We start from the raw sequence: 23,707 nt of genomic DNA on the forward strand, positions 1-23,707 counted from the left end.
GCGTCTCCTGCCTTTCTTTTCTCGGCGCCACCCGGGGGGGTTGTGGAGGGCTGGCGCCCGCGGGGGGGCTCGCGAGCGCGCTTCGGGCCCCGCCCACCTGCGCGCTTCGCGGGGCGGGGCGGTTGCCCCTCCCGGGAGTCGCCGCGGCAACGCCAATCGCGCCAGAGAAGCGTTGGAGCCCCGGAGCGGCGGATGGTGAGGCGGCCCGCGGGCGGCGGCTTGGCGGGCGGGGGTCGCGGGGGGTCCCGGCGGGCGCGGGGCGGCTGCGCCCGGCGGTCAGCGCGGATCTCGCCCGTCCAGGCCCACAGAGGGAAGGGGGGGGCGGCCTCGCCGCGGAGGAAGCTGGGCCCGAAGCTGGAGCTCAGCGCGGCGCACAAGCAGCAGATGCGCGAGGCGTTCGACCTGCTGGACGCGGACGGGACCGGCACCATCGACGTGCAGGACCTGAAGGCAAGCGGCGCCCGCGGGCGGCAGGGCGGGGAGCGCTGGCCGGCGGCTCCGCCCTACCTCCCCTCTCCTCTCCTCTCCTCTCCTCTCTCTCCTCTCGCCGCCGCCGCCCAGGTGTCCATCCGCGCGCTGGGCTTCGACCCGACGAAGGAGGAGCTGCGCCGGATCGTGTCCGAGGTGGACAAGGAGGGCTCGGGGAAGATCGGCTTCGACGCCTTCTACTCCGTCATGGCCCACAAGATGGTACGGCCGCCAGCCCGGAGCCCGCGGGGGCCCTGGCGGCGGGGGGCTCCGCGCGAGTTGGCTGGCTGGCTGGCTGGCTGGCTGCCTGCAGGCGCGGAGGGCCGCCCGTCCTCCTTGTTTCTGGAAATGGGAAGAGCCGGGGAAGGAAGCCCCTCGCGCCCAAGTCCGGGGTCGGCCTGTTCGCTGGCCGACTGCCCGAGCAGGGAAGCGAACGGAGGGCCTCGGAGCCCTTGGGCTGGGCGGGCTCCGCGCGGGAGAGAAACGGGCTCATTCGGCCCCTGATGAAGGCTTCTTCCTCCGCCGCGGGTAGTCGGAGACAGACCCCAAAGAGGAGATCCTGAAGGCCTTCAAGCTCTTTGTGGACAAGGACCGGGGCAGGATCACCTTCAAAAACCTCAAGCAGATTGCCAGCGAGATCGGGGAGAAGCTCACCGACGAAGAGTTGCAGGTGGGTTTTGCACCCGCCGGCCGACATGGGGCCATCCAGCCAGGATCTGTCTGTGGGCAGGAAAATCCACACTCCCTCTAATGAAAAGCGGGGGAGGGGGGGGATTTTCCTACTCTTGCAAATTCCATGAACTCTGGTTTGGAGGTTGGCCAAGCTTCCTATACTGCATGTTGAAGCTGGAGGGACGGACCCTGGCACCAGCCCCACAAACTTGTTCAGGCCCACACTGGCCCCCGATGGAGCTAGCTTCTGAGTGCTCTCAGGAACGGAGGTTTGCTCACAAAGCCTGGATCCTGGATGCTCAGGCAGCTGCTTCCCTCTGATGGAAGATTGCAGACGTTGCTTTACTCCTTAGCGTGTGTATGCGTACCTAAGGATTCCTGTTAGAGGAGGGGCGTGGGAAGGCACTTAACGCTCAGATGGGTTTCCTTTTTCTCTAGCTCCAGGCCATCTTCTCCAGAAGGCAGCAGCTTTTCTGAGAGAGAGCCTTCTTATCCGTATCTCTGTCCCGCAGGAAATGATTAATGAAGCTGACCTGGATGGAGACGGGGAGGTGAACGAGCAGGAGTTTCTGAAAGTCATGAAGAGGCGTGATCATTAGGTGAGTCCCCTGCCTCTTGTCTCTTGAGCATGGCTGGGAGCTCATCGCCCCAGTTGCTGCAGAGAGGAAGGGGACGGCAGGGCCGGGGCTAGCTGGGAGCCTGGGGGCCCCTTTACTCCTCTTGCTTGCAGGAACACGAAAGGACTCTGGTTCGGGCACCATTAAGGTCTTCTTGGCTTCAAGCAACCCTTTCGCTCCTACTAAATACGGCAGCAAAGAGACTGACTTAGAGGGTGCCCTCTCTGTTGTGACTCTTTGAACCAGCCATCCCAACCCAGCACCTTTCAGACATGCTGGACCACAACTCTCTGTTTCACTGGGTCAGGAACGATAGGGGCCCAGGAACCTGAGAAGCTGTTTTAGCCAATAGGCCAGGTCTACGGTGGCTGGTGGTGTGATGCCCCAGAGTTCAAGCAGCGCATATCTTTCCCTCCTGAAGCTGCTCTCAGAGGTGGATTTGGGAGCTCCTGCATGCAAGGCAGGTCTTCTGCCCCCGAGCCGTGGCTGAGCACATCCGGAGGAGCCCTCCCAGGCCTCCTTGCGCAGGCTCTGCAAGAGGACATCACCAGAGAGATGCCAGGAAATAACTCATTCTCACGACAGCGATTAGGATTCTGCCTTATTATCTTCCAATCATACCATCGTCTCCAATCACTTCATCTCAATGTCATTCCCCATTGGAAAAACTGTTCTGTAAAGAGCGAAAGAAGCAACCCAGAACCAAAGTAGATGACGGGGTGGCCAGTCCCTCTGGCCCGAGTCTTCCAAAACCGCCCTTCAGGAGGCAAGGAGAAACAACAGGAAGGCAGAGTTGAAAGGTAGCAGCCTCATCCTTGATGCAGAGCTGTCCTGCTGCCACACGCAGTGCAACCTTACTCAAGATGGTGCCCTCCAAAGGGATTGGACTGCAGCTTCCATCAGCCCCAGTCCACACACTTGTGCTTCCTAGGAATGATGGGAGTTGTTGTCCGACACAGCCAAAGATGCTGAGTTGAGGAAGGCTGAGTTGTCTCAGTCTTGAAAAAGAAAATCCTAGGGCCAGAGGTGGAATTCTGGAAGGCCCTTTTTCAGTTTTGTCACCTTCTGCATCCTACTCCACCTCAAAGCTACAGTGGTACCTCGGGATACGAACGCCTCTACTAACGAACTTTTCGGGTTACGACCAGCTCCGGCCGCAAAAATTTACCTTGATGTGCGAACTCCGCCTCGGGGTACGGTCATTTTTCCGCCCTGACACGTGGTCCGTGGCCATTTTTCCGCCCCTGACACGTGGTCCGCAGCCATTCTCCTGCTGCGCTGCACTACGCCCGGCCGTCCTCCCGCCGTGCCGCGCCCGGCCTTTTTCCCGCTGCGCCGCGCGGCGCCCAGCCATTCTCCCACCCCTGACGCGTGGTCCGCGGATGCCAGAATGGATTAGCGGTAATTACATTGAACCTTATGGGAAAATTTGCTTCGGGGTGCGACCAAATTCAGAGGGCGGAACGGATTAACCGGATTTACATTGAACCCTATGGGGAAATTTGCATCGGGTTACAACCAACTCGGGATACGCCCAGAGTCACGGAATGCATTAAGTTTGTATCCTGAGGTACCACTGTATTTGGGAACAGGACAGCAAGGGGTTTTCAGAGGTCCACCTGACAAGAGCCAGGCTCTGCAGAGACTGTGAAAGCCCATGGTGGCATCTCAGGCAAAGCCATCCGTGGGCTCTCCTTTCAAGCTCTGAATGCGGAGCACACCCAACTTCGCTGCTTCTGGTGCCGTGAGAACTTTGACGTTGACCCTCCTGTGCCTGGCACTCTCCACCAAGGTGTGGTGTTTTTCCATCAAGTGCGTTGGGTAAACAGTCAAGGGACAGAGCTTGCCTTGATTACCATAATTGGTATCACAGAGAGGACTGGGTCCAGACTGCAAAGCCAGCAAGATAGGTATGGAGCTTGGCAGGAGCAAAGGGAAAGAACCAGCAAACTCTCGGGCAGAGAAATCTCAATCTACGGAAAGGCAGAGGTGAGTCAGAACATCTCCAGTGCTGGAGGAAGGCAGCCTCCGCCCTTTTGACCTTCTGCAAATTGTTAAAAGACCTGGTGGCATTCCCAGGCCTTGGGTTAGGATAGAGGTTGACTATTTTCTGGGGGGGCAGGTTTGGTTGGGTCTTCCAGTCAGCAATATTCTTTTTCTGATATACTGTATGTTGAGTAGTAGTAGTAGTAGTAGTAGTAATATAATAATAATAATAATAATAATAATAATAATAATAATAATAATAATACTTTTGACACCATCAAATAACACCATCTCAGGAAGGACTCGATAGGTGGATAAAAATGCCAAATCCAGTCTAAACATCTGTCTGACTCTGCGACCAACCATCATAATAATAATGATAAATAATAATAATAAATGCTTATGATAGAAGAGTGTGGGATTTGTTCTACAAAGGAACTGGCAGACTGGCAAGGCTAAAAAGCATAATTGGTATCTCAGCATGTTATGAGAAATCGTAATGTGGTTGAGCATGTCGTGTGAACCAGGGATTGTGTTTTCTTCACCCAGGCAACACGTCGTATGAGCCCAGCCACAACGTCCTGGGTCCATCCTGGCTGGGTAGCATCTGACTTCTGGATGATTAAAAGAGAAGCAGTGTCATCTTCAGCAAGAGAGACTGCGCTAAGAATCAAAAGCACAGGGATAGCCTGAGATTTTGTGACAGAGTCAGGGAGGGTATGCCGCAGGTGAGAGGGGTTGGACTGGCCAGCCCAGTTTCACACTGGAGCGTCAGCTTTCCATTCTCTGCCGATGGTTTGCGAAGGTTTCCATTCAAAGCAAGGTAGGTGGAGGGGCAAATCTCTGCCCAGGTAATACCTGTCTGCCTGGTGGTGAGAAATAAAGAGATGTGTATTGGAATTCCCTTCTTCCTGCTGGTTGAAGGAAGCAGCTATGGGTGTGCTCGTGCGCCGGGGAAGCACCCCCTGGGCACAAGCGCTGGAATAGCACTACACCAGCTCCCCTTGGGATATCTGCCCTTGGGGTAGCCCTTCTCTGCCAGAACCATCAGCTGCTGCTGTCAGGGAAGGCGGGGGGGGGGGGGCCTGTAGCACTTTTTGTAGCACAAAACCATTTGAGCAGCGGGTTTGGGGTTGATCCTCTTAAGACCACAGGGCCCCAAACCATGCTTCTGCCTGACAGTCGCTGTTTACCAGAGCTGATTGCCGATCTGGTGCGTGCAGATTCTGGGATTGCCATTCATGGTTGGCATCTGTTCTCAGATCGCCCTGGCATCAGCCATTTCCCCTCCCAGGGATGAGATTTACATTGACTTCTGGGTGAAGATTTAATCCTAAACGGGGCAGCCATGATTGCTACAAGATCTTCACGTGATGGTGGTTTCCAGAAGATTCCCTCACTTGATGCTTTCCTCGTGCCGAGTAGAACCAGGACGCAAATAGCTCAAAGTAGCCACGACAGCAGCTTTTTGCTCCTGCCTGTTCCACTGAGATGGTAAAGCAAAATGCTGCCTTCCTGTCTCATTAAAAGAAAAATTCCTGCCAGCACAGGCTGTTAATTTTGGCTGGAAGGAGGGAATCGGTCAAAGACATGTCCCTGCCACTCACAAGTCCGCAGTGCTTCCTTTGCGGAGCAATTGACCCTCTTTCTCTGTCACATAAAGAAAGATTGGGGGTTGGGGGGGAGAAGGGCAGCACACTCTGAATGGGGGCAAGAGATGGTTCTGCAGGATGCGAGATGCCCGTCTGATGCATTCATTGCCACAAGGGCTGGTGGAGAGTGAGGCCCTTTCAAATCCAAGGTTTGGATACACAGGATTTTGGCAGAACGTAATGTGTAATTCCAGTGGGAGAAAAATGACAAAGGAGAAACTTGAATGAAATGTGGAATGTTCTAGGGTTACGTAAAAAGTGCCATAATGTATTTTGATCAGAACAGATTTCTACCTTGTCAGGAACTGGCAACTGTTAATTGTGTTCCCTGATTCCCCTGGATCCATTTCCAAGGCAACATCTTCCTTTTTCTCAAGGATTTTACTTTTCCACCCTTTTCATTCCTTCCCTGCCGGGGAGCTCTCTCCCTCCGATGCTTCAGCAGAACCAGTTTTCCTTTCAAAAGCCCACCCGCGGGCTGCCCACTTCGCTCCAGATCCAACCGTCTGGCTTGGCTAATGGAGGCGCTTCGAAGGCCGGCTAGCCGGCCTTCTCTGGGGTGCTCATCACCCCACCCCAACCTCCCCAGCCATACTTGGTGTTGGGCAGGGGCTGGCCCCAGCCTGTAAGGTCACTGGTGACTCGGTGTGTTACCCCAACCCGGAGAACTGGAGGAGGAAGGAATTAGCAGGGAGGGAGGAAGCCATCTGGTGCAACCTCCCCATTAATCCTTGTCTGGCAACTTCTAGATTAAAAGGCTATAATCACCCCATTCCCTCTGGGCAGTGGCCGGCAGGGTCTCGCCCAGCTGATCTCAGCACAGCCCTCTTCAGTGGTGCTGGGAGGAATCCGTTTCCTCCAAGGACTGAGGGGCCAGTGTGGATGTCCTGACTCCAGGCCAGAGCTGCCGAAGCCGCTTTCTGGAGGAGGGGATGAAGGCATGAAGAGTGACGTTCAGGTGCTTGGGAGCACCGCGTGCAGGCCTGTCCTTCCTGCCACCCAAGGGGCAAGAGAGCCAGGATTAGCCTGGTCCCAGGTCTCAATCAGGTGCCCCGCCATTGCAACGGAGGGGGGCTGTCCACTTCCTTCTGAGTCGGGCTCCTTTCTGCCCAGGACAGCCAGGTACCCGAGGCTGCTGGACACCCAGAGCCTGGGCAAGGGAACTGCTGAAATTCCTGCCCTGGGCCCTTTTCTTGGTGACTGGGAGGCAGAGAATCAGCGGGAGGACTGGCAGGGATGTACGGAACCTTCGGCCAGATCTAGCCTGCGCCTTCCACGTGATGGAGACTCTCCGTGCCAGATCAGGCCTCGGGGATCCTGGATCTCAGCTGAATTTGGCAGCTCAGCTGATTTATTTGCTGGCTCAGCGACAGCATCATCCGCAAGACACAAGACAGGATTCACCCTGGTCCCTCCTTTGGATGAAGCAGGGGTGAAGTTGACTAGCCTTTCTTTGCTTTCTCCTCCTGCAGTGGACCCCCCAGGACAGGAGGGTCAGAAGTGCTTCAGTTCAGCAGGGAACTTTGAAAGGTGCTCCCAGCAGTATTGCATTCAGCTGTCTCTCTGTTCAAGGGTTGCCTGCCCGTCGCCTCCCCTGCAGGCCCCTCGCAGCCTCCACCTCGTTAGGGCTACTTCTGCACTCTACTGGCGGCAGTGCCAGCGAAGAGGGAAGTTGTGTGCAGAGCACTCAGTTCCCGAGATCTATACCAAAGCCTGTCCACACATGACATTGTCTTCCTGAGATGAGAAGCAGCAATTGCTCGTTAAGCACTGCTGACGATGTCCCTTAGAGAATAACTGCTCTCAAAATGTTAGTGGCCTCCCGAGTTTGAGGCCTGGGAGGGGTGGTAGTCATGAGACCCCAAAAAGGACATCGCTGCCACAAGCAGTGTCTGTGGCGGGGGGGATGCTGCCATTAAAGTGGAGGAGCTACCATCTGCCCTCTGAGTGTGATGGGATGCAGTGAAAGATGGAGGCAGAGCCCGAGGAGATGCCCTATCAGAGCGGCTCCACCCGGGCACCTCACCATGCAAAGCATGGGAGCACCCTGACTTGCTCAGGCCCCTTTCAGGTTCTCCCCCCATTTGTTGATGTTTTATCCAAATCTGGTTTAATACTAATAAATCCAGAGATGGATTTTCTTCTGGCACACGAGTTGGCTTGGTCTCTTTCCTGGCAAGATCGATGTCCCGACTGGTCGACAGATTAACCAGCACCTGTATTAAGCTAGCCACAGGTCCTTGGTGCTCTCCTGCTCTCCTTCTGCACAGCGCACAGTCCTGGTATCAGGGACAGAACTTCTTCGCCAGATGGAATCGCTGTGGTAGCGCTGGGAAGATGCAGCAGGCCCACAACTGAAACTCCGGTGGGGAAGAAAGCCACCCACTCTCTTCCCCCCCCCCCAAGAGAAAGGAGTTGTAGGAAGGCCAAGCGGCCGGCTGGTCAACTGCTCTCAGACACCAGAACCTGCAGGAGGAAAGGCAGCCTGTGCCAACGTGCCATTTTCTATTACAAGTCAAGAAGACCGAATGTGGCACCAGACCATCCCTTGGCCTCATCCTATCAGGATTTTATGGCAACAGGGTGAAAAGCAACTGAAATGCACCCAAGAAGGAAAAGTAGAGAGGCAGGAATGGAGGGTAAAAAGTAACAGGCAACTGTTTCCTGCACTCATCCTTCACGGTGAGGCTGGCTGGGGATCAGGAGACGCAGGCAGGATTTATTTATTTTATTTATTTATGCATCACATTTATATAGCCGCCCATCTCACAGGATACAGGGGCTCGTGGAGCTAGACAGAAATAAACCACCCTGCAATGAGCAGAAGTCGTGACTGGCCCTTGGCTCGTGTTTTTCTGCAACGGTCATGGGCCTTCTGTGACATGACGGGAGTTCAGCCAATGGCCGGGCTTGCTCCCCCTCCCCTTCCCCCGCGGCTGTGGAGGCACCGGCCAGAAGAGGCTGCAGCCACCCCCTCAGGAGAAACAGCTGCTGCTGCAGCCCCTTCTGGCCACTGCCTCTGGTGAGCAGAGGGGCAGCGCTGCCCCAGGCCTGGCACTTTCCTGCCAGCCTCCCCTGCCTCCCTGGGAGCGACTGGCTGCCGCAGTCTTGCTCTGCACTGTCTTGAGGGAGGGATTTGCTGAGATCAAGAGCAGGACAATAGTAGGGCTGGACTTTGCATCGATGTATTCAGTCCCCTGGCATTTCACAGCCCCTTGTCTGCACTTCCCAGCACTGCTTTACGGGCTGGGGAGCAACTTGGCAGAGAATCTTTGAAGGGGATTTATGGCTGGCATATATTATGGGATATCTTATAGGGAGCTGCAGAGGAATGGGAGAACCCGGTAATTGCTTCGTAAATATTAATGCAGCATCCCCTGAGGAAGCTGTTTCTGCAGAGTCAGGCTCCGGAGGTGCCGGCAGGGAGACCAGGCTCTCCAGTACAAAAGCTCATCTTTGGAGCCCAGCCTGCTAATTCCACTGGCCTTAATGGGCAGACGGCACAGGGCGGTGGGGGTGTGGGCAGCATTGGCTCTCCCCCTTCCAAATCCTGGCTGCTCAGGCCACCTGTGCCTTGGATCTGTAGAGAGGGGCACTGTGCCTTACTCCGCCCCCCCCCCCTGCCCCTTGTTTCCCCACCACTGTCTACTCCCGTTCAAGCCGCCCCACTGCTTGGATGCCCGGGCCAAAACGTGCTTTTTATGTGACGTACACAATTGTTTCTGAGCAGCCTGCCTTGCTTCAAGCAGCAGAGGAGCTGGCAAGGGGATGCTGCTTTTAGGAGTTTCCACCAAGGAAGGCGTCTTCTGGGTGTGCAGAATTAGAGCCTGGCAGCTTTAGTTGAAAGGTGCCCTGCCTGGGCCTTGGGGTGGGGTGGGCTGCCTCTGACAGCCCCACCTGCCGTCAGCGTCTTTCTGCCGGTGGTGCCGAGAGTCACCTTGCTCTTCCTTGGGGGCTGCCCGGCACTCCCTTCCCAGATGTTTGGGTTGTAACTTCCTCTTCCTTCTCCACCCCCCCCCGCGGGTTTCTGCTCTGAATGGTGATGAGACACTCCCGCTTTTGTGCCTTTTTGATGAAAGTGGCTTCTATTACTTTTGTAAACCACTTTACAGGTACTTAACGACTGAAGCAGGAGCTGAAGGGCTTGGAGGGCGAATAGTTGTTTTGACTCAGTTTGGGGGCAAGAAGTTTTTTCTGTTTGTTTGTTTGTTTCTTTGTTTGTTTTCTCCAGTCGGGCCCTGCTGAGCCCCCTGAGACCTGAAAGGAGCTCCTTCCGCTGCTCTTCTAGACTCCCTTCGGTTTTTCTTGGCTCAGCAGCCCTCTTCCTTTCTCTCTCCTGTTCAATGCCAGGCCGGATAGACTTCCAGTTTGCAGGAATATGAAGCAAAGAATAAAAGTCGAGAAACTGCTCAACTCCGTGCTAACCGCTGATTCAGGCAGACCAAGGTCTGCTACGAAGGAAGAGCAGCCGCCGCGCAGATGTTCACTCAGTTCAGGTGAAGGAAAGGTGAAGCCCGTCCAGCTTGGACGGGCTCACGCTCAGCTACCGCGAAAACCTCCCTCCGGGCGCTCTCCTGCTTCCATCAGAGCAGAACCGCTTGCTGGCTGGGGCGGCTCACGGTCCTCCGCCTCGCAGGGGCTCCCCCAGCCAGCCGGAGCGGGGCCTTCGGGAGCCCAGGCGGCGGGAGGGAACCCATCCGCGCCTCCCGCCCTGGAAAGGCAAGAGGCCTTTCCGCCGTGCTGCGGGGGCTCGGCCTGCGCCCTCATTGGCAGCACAAGGCCGCCCGCCCGGTACCGTGGGGTGCTCCGGGCTGGTGCGAGGGAACCAGGGCTTCCTCCGGCAGAGATTCTGGCACCGTGGCCCCGGGCCGCCCCCGCTTTCTCTGCCAGCGGAGCCACCCAGGGCCGGTGGGGCTCGGGCTGCGGCTGAGCGCTGGCAGGAGGTTGCTTCCCGGAGGCTTTTGGCGGGAGGTCTGCAGCCCCTCGGCTCCCCCAGAGGCGCCGCGCCTCGCCTCGCCTCGCCTCGCCTCGCCTCGCCTCGCCTCGCCTCGCCTCGCCGCGCCGCGCCGCGCCTCGCCTCGCCTCACACCGCGCCGCACCGCACCGAGAGTCGCGAGAACAGCATTCCCTTTCTCCGCTCTCCAGAGCTGAGGCTCGCTCCGCGGGGCTCCAGGCAGCCCCTGCCCCGCCGCCCGCCCACCGCGCCTGCCGGCGAAAGCCACAGGTGGAGCTTCAACGGTGCTGCGCTGGGGGGAAGGCAAGAGGGCGGCGCAGCTTCTCCAGCTCTGCCAAAGAAAGCTAAGCTCCTGCCAGGGCTCAGGTGCACAGCTGGAGCCCCTGGAGCCCCTCCTGGGCTTCTTGGCTGCTCTGCTGGAGTGGGCTGGTTGGCTCCTAGAGCCCCCCCCAACCCCAGCCCTCGTCCCATCCCGAGCAACCCACACAGCCAGCCAGCAGCTCTTCCTTCTTGGCGAGCCTGCAAGAGACACGCGAGCCTAGCAGAGGCGAGCCCAGAAGGCTGCAAGAGACATCACTTGCCAGCAGAGGCGAGCCCAGAAGGTGGCAAATGCAGCGGCAGTGCCCAAAGATCCCTGGACCCCCGCCCTCTCTCCCCTCCTCTACAAGGCAGCAGTGTTGAGCCCTGACCCTGAGGCTGGGAACAGAAGGCGGCCCTTAAGCAAGCGAGCTGCCTGACCTTTGCCACAGGCTCCCTTGGCCTCTGCACTAGAGAGCCGGGCAGTCTCCCTGGGGTCACGCCCCCTTCCGGGTGTTGAGGCTGTCTGGAGCCGATCCAAAACTAGGGCCAAAGAGTTGGGCTCAGATGGAAGAAATAATGGGTGCTGTAAAGCATTCTCAGATGAAAGAGGCGATCCTGGTGTCCACAGCAAAATCTCCCGCCTCCCGGATCCCAGGATCTCCCTTTCCAGCACAGATCAGGATGCCGGCAGAAGAACCACTCTTGGGCAGACAGACCATCCTCTGCCATGATCAGCTATTGCGCAAGCTCTTCCTCAAGCACGTGGAAGACTTGTACAAGAGCAGACAAAGGTGTGCCTTCTTCTGCCATAGGTAGCTAGGTGGCCATTTCATCCTGAGCTGGGCAATGATGCCTCCAGATCATTTACTTAGCATCCTCTCCCCCACCCCCACTTTTCTCTTTGCCCCCGCTTTCCTGCCAGGTGGGAAATGTGGCCGGAGCTGCTGCTCTTTCCAGCAGGTCAGCGTCGGTCGCCTGGTCCTTCAGGTGCTGCTGAGCCGTCCTGAGAGCCACAGGGTGGGCTCTCCTTGATGCTGACCTTGCTCCAAAGCCAAACTGTGAGCCGGGAAGCGTGGCCCCTGAGAAAACCTCGGAGCCCCAGCCAGCCCAAGGGCAGCTAAGCTGCAAACTGCAGGGCGGGGGTGGAAGAGGTACGTGCGCCTCCGGGAGCAGGGCGGGCAAGCTCCCCATGAGCAGCCAACTTGTGACGCCTCGCATGTGACGCAGGTGGGGAGGGGAACAGGCACAAACCCCACGTTTGTTCACAAGTGTGCCTGGCCTCCAACTTGCGTCACTGCGGGGAACCAGCCGGCTAGCTGGAGCATTCCGGTTTCTCAGGGATATTTCTGAAGAGCCCAGGAATGTGTGGCAGCCTCAGAATCCGACCGATCCGTCCCAGAGCTGCGGGTGGTGCTGGGGTGGGTGGTGGAGAATGGAGCTTTGTGTCAACACAGCTTTTCATCCTCATTTGGCCCCACTGGGGAGAAGGGGAAACTGTTGGCTGCACGGTTTGGACGAGCCAGCTGACCAGCCCTTTGGTCCCTGAGGGGGATAGCAAAGCCCAAGTCTGTCGCTGCCCTTTCCTGAAAGCTGTCTTGCCCTGGTCCTTCGGGTGGAAGTGGGGCACGGGAAAGCTGCTAGGGTGAGATTGGCCTGAACAGCAGGAGGACGGCTTCTCTGCTGAAGCCAGCTTTGTATGGTCCTCGGGGCAGGGACCTGCTCCCATGCAGTTTACAAAGACACCTCTCTCCCCGCAACACCACCTACAGGGGCCTCCTGCTTGCCTGCCATGGGTCTGAGTAGAGTGGCTGGACAGGGCCACGCTTCCAGTGCTGGGGGGCTTGTGTGGATGAGTCGAACTGGGGCATTTCTAGGAGCACATATTAAAAAGCTCTCCCCCCAGCACTGGGATGAGCCCAGTGATTGCAATTGCTTGTGTAGCAGGTTGTGTCTTGGACGTGGTGTTTTATTGTCTTGTTTGCTTTTATCGCTGTGGGTGCGAGCCCCCCCAGTCGTGGCACAGAAGATGGGCAGCCACGCCAGTCCTTGCAATAAATAAACAGGGGACTGAGTCACACGGAGGCTCTGGGCTTCCCGCTTTCTACTAAAAGCGAAATGTCTCTTGCAGCAGCAGGGTTCTGTGTTGCTGAGCGCAGCCAGTGAGGAGAGGGAAAGGTGGCTGAAAAGGCGCTCGACCAGCCTGGTTGCCCCAGCAAAGGCAGCATGGCCAGGCAGGCGCGCAGCACCACTTCGGGAGCCTGCCTCTTCCAGCGGCCGCAAGCAGCAGCCACTGATGGAGGAGGAGCCAGCAGGGCCAAGGCGGGGCGGGGGGGGCTGCCCCGCCTGCTCTTGGCAGCTGCCCGGGCCCCGCTCCAGGCAAGGGGATTCGCCTTCTGGCTGAAGCCGGCTGTGGCAGCTGCTGCCACCGGCTGCTTGTTTCGTGGCTGCCTCCTCCAGGGCCAGCGGGGCCTTAGAGGGAGGGTGGCAGAGAGCCCACACAGTGCTGCTGCCTAGGAAAGGAGGAGGCGTCCTGGGGTGAGGCTGAGGGAGCCCAAGCCACAAAAGGCTGGGATCCAGCGAGACCCCCGCTCTGGCCCACTCCCTTCCTGGGCCCTTTCTTGGCTCCCCCAGGCGCTCCACTGCCAGGCCCCTCCTGCAGCGCTCCCTCCCCGATGCCCAGCGAGCAGCAAGCCCTCCTGGGGAGGGGCTGGAGGAGCAGAGACCCGGCTCCAAGCCGCCGCCGCCGCGATTCTGGCCAGCCGCGTTCTCTCGGACAGCCCAAAAGGAGGTGGGGGGCGTGGGTAAAATGCAGGCTGCTTTGCGCGCCGGAGGCAAAGCGGGGTACAAATCCAACCAAGCGATCCGTCCATTCAGAGGCGCCTGGACTTCAGCGCATGCGCGCACGTTATTCATCCGAGGCTCTGTGCGCGGAATCGACGCGTGGGACGATCCACGTGAATCCCTCTTCGAACGGCCGCTTCGCGAATTCAAAGCAGAGCCCAGCCCGGCCCGGCCAGGCCAGCCGATCCCGGGCTCGCCTCCCCTGCGCTTGCACCGGGAAGCGCGGCTGGATCGCGGGCGCGCCCGGAGGCTCTCCGTGCGGGACTCATTGCCTTTTCCTCCCCGGGAACGCACTGCTGGCTTCGGACGACCAGTTCTGGCTTCCCACGAACTCCAGCCTGGTCCTCGCCTCCTCGCCCCGGGACCGTGTTGATGCTCCGCGCTACTGGGGAGGACGGCGAGGCGCCGCTGTTGGGCGGAACCCGCGGCTGGGCTGGGCCTCCGGGCAGCCTCCCCAGTCCGGCAGGGGGCTCCAACGGATGCGCTCGGGCGGGGATCCGTCCCCTCCCGCAAGAGAAGCTGCGAGGCCGCCTCTCGCGGCCCAAGAAGGGCAAGGGCGGCGGCGGCCGGGCTGGGCTGGGCTGGGCTGCCGGGGGAGGGAGAGGGAGGCGGCGCGGAGCGTGTCGTCAACCAGCTGGGGGAGGGCCCGCCGAGGCTTCCCGCGAATAAAAGCGGGCCAGGTCGAGGGGGCGACGAGGAGAGTGAGGAGTCGTCGTGCAGAGGGTCAGAGCAGCGCGGAAGCGTCGCTCTCCGCCCAAGCGGCCGCCCGCCCCGGGAGCACCCCCGAGACCACCCCCGAGACCGTCGCCGGCCGCTGTCCCGCCGCCGCGGTGCGCCTGGATGCGCTTGGCGCGGAGGGCGACGCGGGGCTGCAAGCGGAGGCGGGCGCGCCAGGCTGCGGCGTGAGCGGCTCTTCCCGGCCTCGGAGACCTCGCGCCCGCCGCCCAGAGGAGCCGCCGCCGGAAAGGTGGGCGCGAGCGGGCGCGAGCGAGGCGTTTGGCGCAGTGCGTGTGGGAAGGGACCCGGTCCGAGAGGCGGGCAGGCGGGGGGGGGGCGCTAAGCCGCAGCCGCCGTCGACTCCGGTTGGGGCCTCCCCCGCCGGAGTCCGAAGCCCCGAAAGGTTGGGAGCGGCTGCCAGATTCCCCGGGGTTTCGCGCTCCAGGAGCGTAGGATGCGGGCCGGGGGTGCGGGCGGAGGAGGGAAAGCCGAAGCCTCTGCTGGTGCGGCGCTCTCGGCGGGACAGAGCGATTCCGCGCGGGAGGGGGGCGAGCAGCCACCCGCCCCTGCTCTTGGACCCCAGTTCCGACGCGCACACGTGTTCTCCAGAGGAACTTTGTAGCGGGGGCGGCCCGCTGCCGGCAAGCCCTTTTCCACACGCGGAATTCTCCACATTCAAGCAGGAGCCACGCACCTCGGGTACCAGCGGGCCCTGGAAGTCGGAGATTTGGCCGAGGCGCCGAACCCGCAGGAAAAGAAGGCAGCAGGCTTAATCTGAAGGAACGTCAGAATAACGGGACGGGGAAACGCGTGTGTGTGGGGGGGGCAGAGGTCTGGATCAATGGAAGGCACCCTCCCGAGGGTTTCTGGAAGCGGGGGGGGGGGGGCGTCTTTCACCAGCCCCGGAGGGAGTCACTGGAGGGAAGCCAGAGCCCTGTTCTCACTAATCCGGCATGGGTGCCTGTGAAGAAGCTGCTTCCGAAGCCATGTTTTGTGTCCTCTAAAGGTGTCCCTCGCATCAGCAGGTGTGTCAACGGGCAGATGACCCCCTTTTCGCTGTGCGGAGTGTGCCTGACCCAGAGGGAGCTGTGCTTGTGAAAATAAATGCCCTCCGCTTCCATGCTCTGAACATGTGGCCTCCAGCTTTTCTCCTAGTAGATGTTCAGGAAAAGCACTGGGAAGGAAGAGGAGCCAGTCCAGAACCCCCCGCCCAGCACACTCAAGTGCTACGGGCACCTCAGACAGGAGACACCCCCCCCCCGCCTCTTGCCTTCTCCCTATTTTGGTTAGAAGTAGCTTTTGCTGTTCTTTCCAGAACCAGATTGAACACAAATGCTGCTCCAGTCCATATGTGGGGGTGGGGGTGGGGTGGGGGTGGCATAGGTCATCCTGCATGGAAAGGAGCAGAGGCCAGACTGGGCACCAGGGCTGCCCCTTTGCCCATGCTTGGCTTCCAAATGGAGGCAAGTCAAAAAGGGAAGCAAAGGCGCTCAGAGACAGAGAAGCCTCCAGGCCATTAAAAGGGCCACATCCATCCCCCCTCCCCCCTCCCCCCAGCTTCAGAAGCCTTTGGCTGCGTAGTATCAGGGCAAAAGGTCTTTGCCAGCTGAACTGGTCTTCTGAGTGGGGCAGCTTATAAATGTGTTAAATAAATACAGCTTTTCATCAGAAATTCCAACCATCTTGCCAGAAAGTGAGATTATTTACACATGAACAGGAAGTAGGAAACCTTTGAAAGGAAAGGAAAGAACCATTCAGCCTCTATTATTTCCTGCATCCTCTGACCTCCTCTACGCTGAACTATCTAAAGCAGGAGGAGAAGCCAATAGGAGCCTCATTAATTTTCAGGCAAACGTGGCGGCCCTCCAGCGTGGTCCCCCCACTGGCAGGGATGGCGAAGCCCAAGACCCCTGGCCACGTTCCCTGTGCTCAGCTGATGGACCAAGCGGGAGGCACTGCTCAGATGCCCCTAACTGCATGCTTGGATAAACAAACCAACGTTGGATTCACTGGGCATGAACAACAGTCAGACCATCCCTGCTCAGCCCAGGGGCCTAACTGCCTGATGGCTCCGAAGGAAGAAGGGCTCTAGGGGGCAGGAAGGGGGTCTGCCCGGAGGCCGCGTGCGGCAGCCTATGGGCAAGGGATGTGGAGCAGGGAACTCATCTGCAACCGCCTTTTCATTGGGTCATCGCAATGAGTTCTGTTCTGAGCCAGCCAGAATGCGAAGCACCTGAAGCAGGACTGCAGCATTTGGGGCGGGCAGCTGGCAGGCTTTGGTGATACCCGGACTCTGTTGGGAGAGGCATCGTGGCCCCAAAGTGCAAATGCACTCAAAAGTGATGCTGAAGGGGTTAGAATTTGTCTCGATGCAAATGAGGTCGGTATCTCAGGGTCTGCAAGCTTCCTTTTGAAATGGTACTTCCAGTAGCCAGGGCAGTGTGTGACATTTGATTGGAATAGCAGATATGTTCATAGAAGGGATAGAAGCCTCATGCCAAACTTTCAGCTGAAAGCAGGGAAAAGATTTAGAGATGGTATTTTAGGTGGTGGATGTTTACCGTTTCCTTACCACCATGAGTACCAACGGTGTTACTCTAATGCTTCTGTTACCACTAGTAAGAATAACCCTGAAGATCTTAATTACACATTAGCAGGCAAGCAAGTTTAAAAATGGCAAACCTCCTTGAAACAAGTTGGGTTAATTAACTGGCAAATCCACCATGGCCAAAATAGCCCAGGATGAAGAGGGTCTGATGCCGCTCCGGAGGTCCGCTGCTCTATCGCTCGCTGGAAGCACAGGGGCAGGAATTCTTGTGAGAGGACTTGTGCCTGCGTGTCGGAAGAAATGCTAGTTTCAGAATACTTGTCCTCTTTTTATTTCTATCCAGATGAGATTGACCAGCAAACCCCATTCCATCACTGAGTCTTTTTTTTTTTTTTTAATTGAGCAAAAGCCTCAGTTGGACGTTCCACTCACCCACTCAGCACCAGCATGAAGAGCTGCAGGTCCACTTCTGGGCAGAGGTCAAATTGCTGCCCAAGAACCCAAGCCATTGTGGAAGGAATCACAAAGCAGTGTTGATGGCAAAGTGATGGTGCGCCGGGTTCAGATGCATGGGCAGGAGGGTGGGCAGGCAGGCAGGCAGGCAACCCCAGGAGCACATTATCCGTGCCCAGGGTGGGCAGGGAGCCTGACCTGCTTGTGCCTCTTTCTCTTCCAGAGGGGGCAGTAGGAGGACCTCAGGATGGCCTTGGCAGACAGCGCAAGTGGTGCCCGACTCAGGGAGGAATCAGCTTTCCCAGAGATTGTCGAGCTGAATGTGGGCGGGCAGGTCTACCTCACCCGTCACAGCACGCTGGTCAGCATCCCCGGCTCCTTCCTCTGGGAACTCTTCACCCAGCAGAGCGCCCAATCCCTGGCCCGGGACAGCAAAGGCCGGTTCTTCGTGGACCGGGACGGCTTCCTCTTCCGCTACATCCTGGACTTCCTGAGGGACCGGCAGCTGGTGCTCCCAGAGCACTTCCCTGAGCGGAGCCGCCTGCAGCGGGAGGCCGAGTTCTTCAAGCTGCCCGAGCTGGCCAAGGGCCTGGCCCCGAAGGTCAGCGAGCGGAACTCCCTGGGAGAGGAGCCCTGCCCCAGCGACCCCGAGGAGCTCTCCCCCAGCACAGATGCCCTGCGCACCCTGGGAGCTGCCAGCGCAGCCTTGGCCAGCCTCCCCGGCGGCTCCATCGCCTCTGCAGCCGGGGGCGGCGTAGGGCAGGAGGCCCGGCGGTCGGGTTTCATTACTGTGGGCTACCGGGGCTCCTACACCTTGGGGAGAGACAGCCAAGCGGACGCCAAGTTCCGCCGGGTGGCGAGGATCATGGTGTGTGGGAAGACCTCCCTGGCCAAGGAAGTCTTTGGGGAGACCCTCAACGAGAGCAGGGACCCCGACCGGCCCCCCGAGCGCTACACCTCCAGGTACTACCTCAAATTCACCTTCCTGGAGCAGGCCTTTGACAGACTGGCCGACTCCGGCTTCCACATGGTGGCGTGCAACTCCACCGGGACCTGCGCCTTTGCTCACGAACAGACGGATGACAAGATCTGGACCTCGTACACTGAGTATGTTTTCTACCGCGAGTGACCCTTCAGCCCAAACAAAACCCAAAGGCACCGAGACCCAGTGATCCTCCATGCTTTGCTGCCACTGCTGCCGCCCCCGCCACCGTTTTCATTCGACACCCTCAAACCTTAAGTCCCTTTCCTTCCACGTTTCCAACCTGAACCCCAGCAGCTCCTGAGTGACACCAACCCTTCTTCCCCACAGTAGCTCGCAGCCACCTGGATCGCGAACTCAGCTGCTGCTGTAGGAGGGGGACAACTTTCCTGGGTCTGGGGTGGGGTGGGGTGGGGTGGGGTGGGTCTTCTTCAGGATTATGTAGCAATACTGTACCGCTCGTGCACAGTGGAGATGGCGGTGGCTTTATGGCTGGCCTTGCAGGAGGACTTGGTTAGCCTTCCCATAAAGGAAATTGGGGGAGGGCCCTGACTTGATGCAAGGGTGCTCGCCAGGCCCTTCTGCCGCCAGCACTTTCGCCGTCGCCCCTTTGAGCAGCTGTGTCCCTCGGGTGCCAATGCTTTTGAATGGCAGGGGAGCCAGAAGCACTAAAACTCCTTCCCTCGTATCCCCACTTAGCGCAATGAAATGCATCCATTTCCACTGACTGGAGCGGGGGGTGGCTGCAACCTGGGTGCCCGGTTTGGGGAGACGCCAGAGGACACAGGCGCAGCGGATTCTTTGCACAGGAAGCCTTGGGCTCAGTTTCTAAAGTGCCATCTATATTTTCTGTTACAAATAGGAGGAGGTGGGGGGGTTGCATGGTGCATGCCCACAACCCAGCATACAAGCAGCTGTGTTCATGAACCTGGGGATGCTGTGGGGGGGGGGAGAGTAGTGCTGTCTTGCAGAGCCCCACACATGAGAGGAGATGTTAGATTTGTGGAAAGCCTTTGCATCAAATTAGTGTTTTGCTCCTAGATGGAAGAACGGCCATCTCAGGTGGGATGGGGGCAGAACCCCCAGGTGCTTAAAGGGCTGCCTTTGAGTGTTGTGGCAAATAGCATTCTCACGCGCCCAACGCTGTGATGCTGGAGTTACAGAGGTGGGAAGAAAAAATCTAAAGGAGAACATTGTCCAACGCAGAGACCAGCGTAGCTCTGCACTGTGTATTTTGGCCCTGGGTTGATACTTCACAGGACCGGGGGCCATGCATAATAAAGGAACGAAACAGATGTTCATGCCTGTCTCCTCCTCAATGGATCAGGGATGCCCCTGTGGGGTAGGACGCCGTTTGCAGGAGGCAGCAGGCGAGTCAGAGATACTCTGCAGGAAGAATGCCCTTTCCCACTCCAGCCATGGAAATTTCCCAAGTGTTGCCATGACACCCTTTCCTTCTGGAATGGCCTGAATGCCTTCATCTGCGGAGGTCGTCAAAGAGCCCTTCACTCTCTCTCTGTCCAACATCAGTAGAAAGCTGGTAGCTAACCTTGACAAGAAGGTCCAGAACATCCTGAGTTGCCACCACTTCTGCCGTGGACAATGGAAGCCCTCCGACCCGCCCTGTCCCGAGATCTTCTCAAGTGTCTTTGCATGTAAGGGGGGTGACCCAGGTCCCAGGAGCAGAAGGCGTACATGAAAGGAGGAAAGGCCAGGAGACACACCCATGCCACAAGGCAGTTCACGCAACACGCTCAAACTAGTCACCGATTTTCAGCATTCACACGCTACACTGAAGAATAAATTAACCACAGGGTCTGGTTTGCAAAAATGCTAAACCTTGAAAACCAAGCCATTCCCATCCTGAGCAACAGTATCTGCTAACTCAGAGGAGCCAGATGTGGGGCCTGGCGTTGCATGCAGCACCTCTTTTGGGGCCTCAGCCTCCCCGTCCTCCACAAGCGGGAGGAGGCTAACCATTTGGGCAGCAGACAATCCACCCTAACGGGAACCAAGGTTGCCATCTGGGACAGACACTCCTCCAGGAGCTGCCTGGACTCCCATGGGAGAGGCCTTTTGGGGTTGGTGACCCCACAGGCTCCTCTCCGTTGGTCAGGAGCAGCAGCAGCCGCTGCCCGCAGAGACAGGCCTTGAGCTGCCTGCCCGGCTCTGCCAGTGGGGGGTCTGCAGGGGAGGGGTTGGCTTTCTCAGGCTTCCCAGCTCCTTTCCTAGGTAGACAAAAGGCCATTTGAGGTGTTGCCAGAGCCAGCGAGGAGGGGTTATGTGAACCTGTGGAAGACTGGATCTCGGGCCAATCTCTGGATCAACCAGCCCTTTTCTGGTGTTCCCAACCCCCCCCCCGGACTCGTTGGGCGTGCGGGGGCCACTGAGGACATACACAGTGGAGCACAAATGGTTTTGGCTGGCAGACACAGCGTCTCTCTGGGTTCTGCTTTGCTGCTGTCCCTTCCGTGCAGCTGCACACAGGCCTCCCCTGGTTCGGAGGGTGGTCCTTCCAAGGTATCTGCTCTTTTCACACAATAAAAGCTGGAGCCGCGTTTTTGTGGAGATGGGGGGGGGGGGTTTGCCCTTCCCTGAGCCCACGGTTGGACACGAGGGATGGGGTGGGTGGGATGGCCCTCAAAGACCGGCCTCGAACCCTCTGGCCCAAATGTTCATATATGGAGGCTCTGCAAGGGGTCTTTCCCAAATCCCCTCATCCTAGCCACTCCAGACAGCAAATGTAAGGTTATCATTTGTCAATCAAAAAACAATAATGGTTTCCCGCTTCCTGCCACTCCTGAAGGGACACCCTCCTGCCTGCCAGAACCTGAGGCCCCCGGCCTGGACCCTCGACTGCAGGAGGGCTGGCTAGGTCCAGGTTCTCTAGGAAGATCATCTGGATTCTCAGCTCAGATCAAGTATCTGCAAAGACATTTGCAAAACTTCCAGGGATACTGGGCATCGCCCCCCCCCCACCTTCAGCACGCTGGGCCCGCGTGCTTTCAGGACCACCGCTGCAGTTAGAAAAAGGATTTGTGGGGTGGGTGGAAAATAAATTGGTGCCAGAGGGAGGCTTTACCCGGTGTTGCCTGTTGCCTGATTAAAGGCCTCGCTCGAGCTGTTTGCAGTCCCCTCTGCGGTGCCTTGAACAGCAGCTGGGGGGGAACGGAGGAGGAAGCGGCATGCCGGGGAGGAGGGCCCAGCCAGCCTTGAGCTTTCCTTCTGCTCGCCCCCTGCCTGCCTTGCCTCGGCCATGCAGTACGAGTCTGCCACAGGGCGAGGAAGGAGGGCTGCTGTCCCCAAAGCCCGCATTTCACGGAGGAACCCACATATTCCCCAAGCTCCAATTGGGAAGAATCGCCAGCTGCCACAGCCATTCAGCCAGTGCAGCCGCAAAAGGCAGCCCCGCCACGTCCACCGAGCTCCGGAAAGCTGGCGGCCGACCAGCTCCCCGACCCGCTGCAGTTGCTTGACGTCAGGAGAGCTCCAGGCTGCTTTTGTCTTTGTCTTCGCTGGCAGTGCTTTTTCTCCAAGATGGCTCTTGTGGGACTCCGGAAGGGTTGGATTCCGGTGGGGGGGGGACGGGCGGGGGGGGAGGCCGCTGCTCACAGGCTGAGCCTTGGAATCTTGGGTTGCCAGATGTATTGCCCAGCTGCGCCAGAGGCTGCTAAGCTAAACTGCAGAGGTGCCTCCGGGTGGCCGCCGCCTGCATGACAATAACGGGCCCCTTCCTCTTCCCTCCCCAAAGGGTTTCTGCATGAGAGGAAGATGGACAAGGTGGTAGAAGAGCATAGGAGGGTACAACTGGGAACAAGGACATACTGAGTCGTCTCCCTGTGCAAAGACGATGGGGGTGTGCGTGTGTTCCTGCTCAAAAGGCCCTGCCAATTTGGAGAGTGGGGGTTGCATGGGCAAGGGTGGTAGTTCCATCAGTCTGAACTGCCCAGATTGATGGGGCCCACTGCCAACTCCAATGTGCTCCCCGCCACCCCTGTATTTTTTCCACGTGCGAGCCCTTAGATGCACTAAGAGGGTGCTTTAAAAAAAAATCCCCAGATTTTGCTGAAATGGAGAGCTCTGCAAAATCTGCTTGTGCTGCCCCGCAAAGCTACTGCATCTGTAGCCATAGAGAAAGCCAAGTCCCCACCACAGCCAACAAACTCTGTTGTGGGGGTTCCCCAAGGCAATGGCCAATTAAATGCTGGGAAACTGGCTAGCCGCTCCAACCAGACCCTCCTACGGTTCCACCCCCTGAGAATGCCTGAGAATCCTCCTGCTTTTTACTCCTAAAGAATTCTAGTTTTCCAGTTACAGTACTTCGTAAGCCCTGCCGGCAAGGTGATCCTTTTCTGGGCACGATAGAACCGGAGCTTAATCTGCAGCAGGAAACGCTGCTCCTGTTCTCCCCTGGATTGCTTGACGGCTTAATCCCCAAGGCACCTGGACAGCCACAGGGGAAACCAAATGCAGGACTAGGAAACCCCTGTTGCAAGGGGCTTCTGCAGAGTCTGAGCGGAGTAGGACCCAAAGGAGATGAAAGAAAACCCATCTACAACGTCTAGAAGGCTGGGCCAGCAGAGGTCTGGTCCACCCAAAGCGTTCTCCATAGGGTGGGTCCAAGGGTTTGGCCCCACTGTTCGAACAGCAAGAGTGGAAGATGACGCTCCTCTTCACCCAGCTCAACAGGGACAATGCACCAATCAGATCTGCACTCAAATTCCTGCCAGCGAGGCAATTCCTGGGCCAGCCAGTGATTTCTCTAGCCCATCTCCCAGAGGGACCCACTAGTAGAATGTGCCGAGTTTCCTTCTAGGATCTGGACAGCTCCTGGCCCTTTTGCGCTTCCAGCTTGGTGCTCCTTCTTGGCCTTCAGCCCAAGAGGAACCCGAGCAGAGGCCACTTGGTTCTTCTAGTGGCGTCCGCTCACTCCCAGAAACCCAAGCCTGACGTTCTGCATTTTGGCTGACAAGAGGACTGACACAGCTTCCGAGAGCATTTGATGAACACCAGGACTTCCTATTTTGCAAAGTGGCTGCTCCAGAGGCCTGGTCGTTCTCAGGATTAATAGGCAGGATCCTGCTTCTCTGAGGTGTGTTGTGACAGGCTGTTCCATGACCTCTGTTTTGCATTAAAGAAATTGGACCTGTCAGGAGTCAGCCAAAGTTCACCAGTTCTTGCTTGTGATTCATCTCCTCTCATGCGTTCCAGACAACAAATGTAGCTGCAGAAACTTGTTTGTGTTGGGCTTGACCTGGCTCCCCCCGCCCCTGCCTTTTGTTGGTACACTGTGGCTCAGACAAGGATAATGCTACGGCCACTTTCTATGAAATGCAACGTCTGAGGAGAAGGGGTGCAGCCCAGCTGCAAAGCAAATTGTGGAAGTAGCCCCAGGAACGGTTGGTAAACAAACAGCCAGTACAGACTTCTCCTTCTCTGTTCATCCAAGGAATGTGGAGAAGAAACCAGTCTCTGTTTAAAAAAGCATCTGTGGTTTGTCTCGTGTTCTTCCTTTCT

The 23,707-nt window shown here is 57.9% G+C and overlaps 2 protein-coding genes across 4 annotated transcripts; both read left to right on the plus strand.

Annotated features, from left to right (window-relative positions):
* The first annotated feature begins 56 nt into the window (after positions 1-56).
* Positions 57-4,643, plus strand: LOC103063412 (centrin-2-like). Of its 3 annotated transcripts, none has more exons than XR_015798067.1 (6): positions 57-450; positions 562-690; positions 1,001-1,138; positions 1,653-1,739; positions 1,871-3,746; positions 4,293-4,643. XR_015798067.1 is itself a non-coding variant. In XM_088151553.1 (6 exons), the coding sequence occupies exons 1-5, from the start codon at positions 193-195 to the stop codon at positions 1,737-1,739; spliced, it is 507 nt and encodes a 168-aa protein (XP_088007679.1). In that variant the 5' UTR covers positions 57-192; the 3' UTR covers positions 4,293-4,643. The 3 variants fall into 3 exon arrangements, 2 of the variants coding, with proteins under 2 accessions (XP_088007679.1, XP_088007678.1); XM_088151553.1 differs by lacking the exon at positions 1,871-3,746 and having other exon boundaries at positions 57-195; positions 301-450; XM_088151552.1 differs by lacking the exon at positions 1,871-3,746.
* A 9,688-nt stretch (positions 4,644-14,331) lies between these two features.
* Positions 14,332-19,506, plus strand: LOC103058842 (BTB/POZ domain-containing protein KCTD12-like). The gene is made up of 2 exons (XM_088151551.1): positions 14,332-14,457; positions 17,432-19,506. Exon 2 carries the CDS (start codon positions 17,456-17,458, stop codon positions 18,335-18,337), a length of 882 nt encoding a protein of 293 aa, XP_088007677.1. The 5' UTR covers positions 14,332-14,457; positions 17,432-17,455; the 3' UTR covers positions 18,338-19,506.
* The last annotated feature ends 4,201 nt before the right edge of the window (positions 19,507-23,707 follow it).

The sequence above is a fragment of the Python bivittatus genome, unplaced genomic scaffold (genome assembly GCF_059951505.1).
Source record: "Python bivittatus isolate LINGU-HERP-01145 unplaced genomic scaffold, Pbiv_v1 ctg000670_np1212, whole genome shotgun sequence".
Lineage (NCBI taxonomy): Eukaryota > Metazoa > Chordata > Lepidosauria > Squamata > Pythonidae > Python > Python bivittatus.

Bases quoted from the DNA above. Each gene is read 5' to 3' on its own strand.
- LOC103063412 (XM_088151552.1), top strand. From the start codon at position 193: ATGGTGAGGCGGCCCGCGGGCGGCGGCTTGGCGGGCGGGGGTCGCGGG. The intron at 691-1,000 runs GTACGGCCGCCA...CGCCGCGGGTAG, and splicing joins CCGTCATGGCCCACAAGATG to TCGGAGACAGACCCCAAAGA. The intron at 1,139-1,652 runs GTGGGTTTTGCA...TCTGTCCCGCAG, and splicing joins TCACCGACGAAGAGTTGCAG to GAAATGATTAATGAAGCTGA.
- LOC103058842 (XM_088151551.1), top strand. From the start codon at position 17,456: ATGGCCTTGGCAGACAGCGCAAGTGGTGCCCGACTCAGGGAGGAATCA.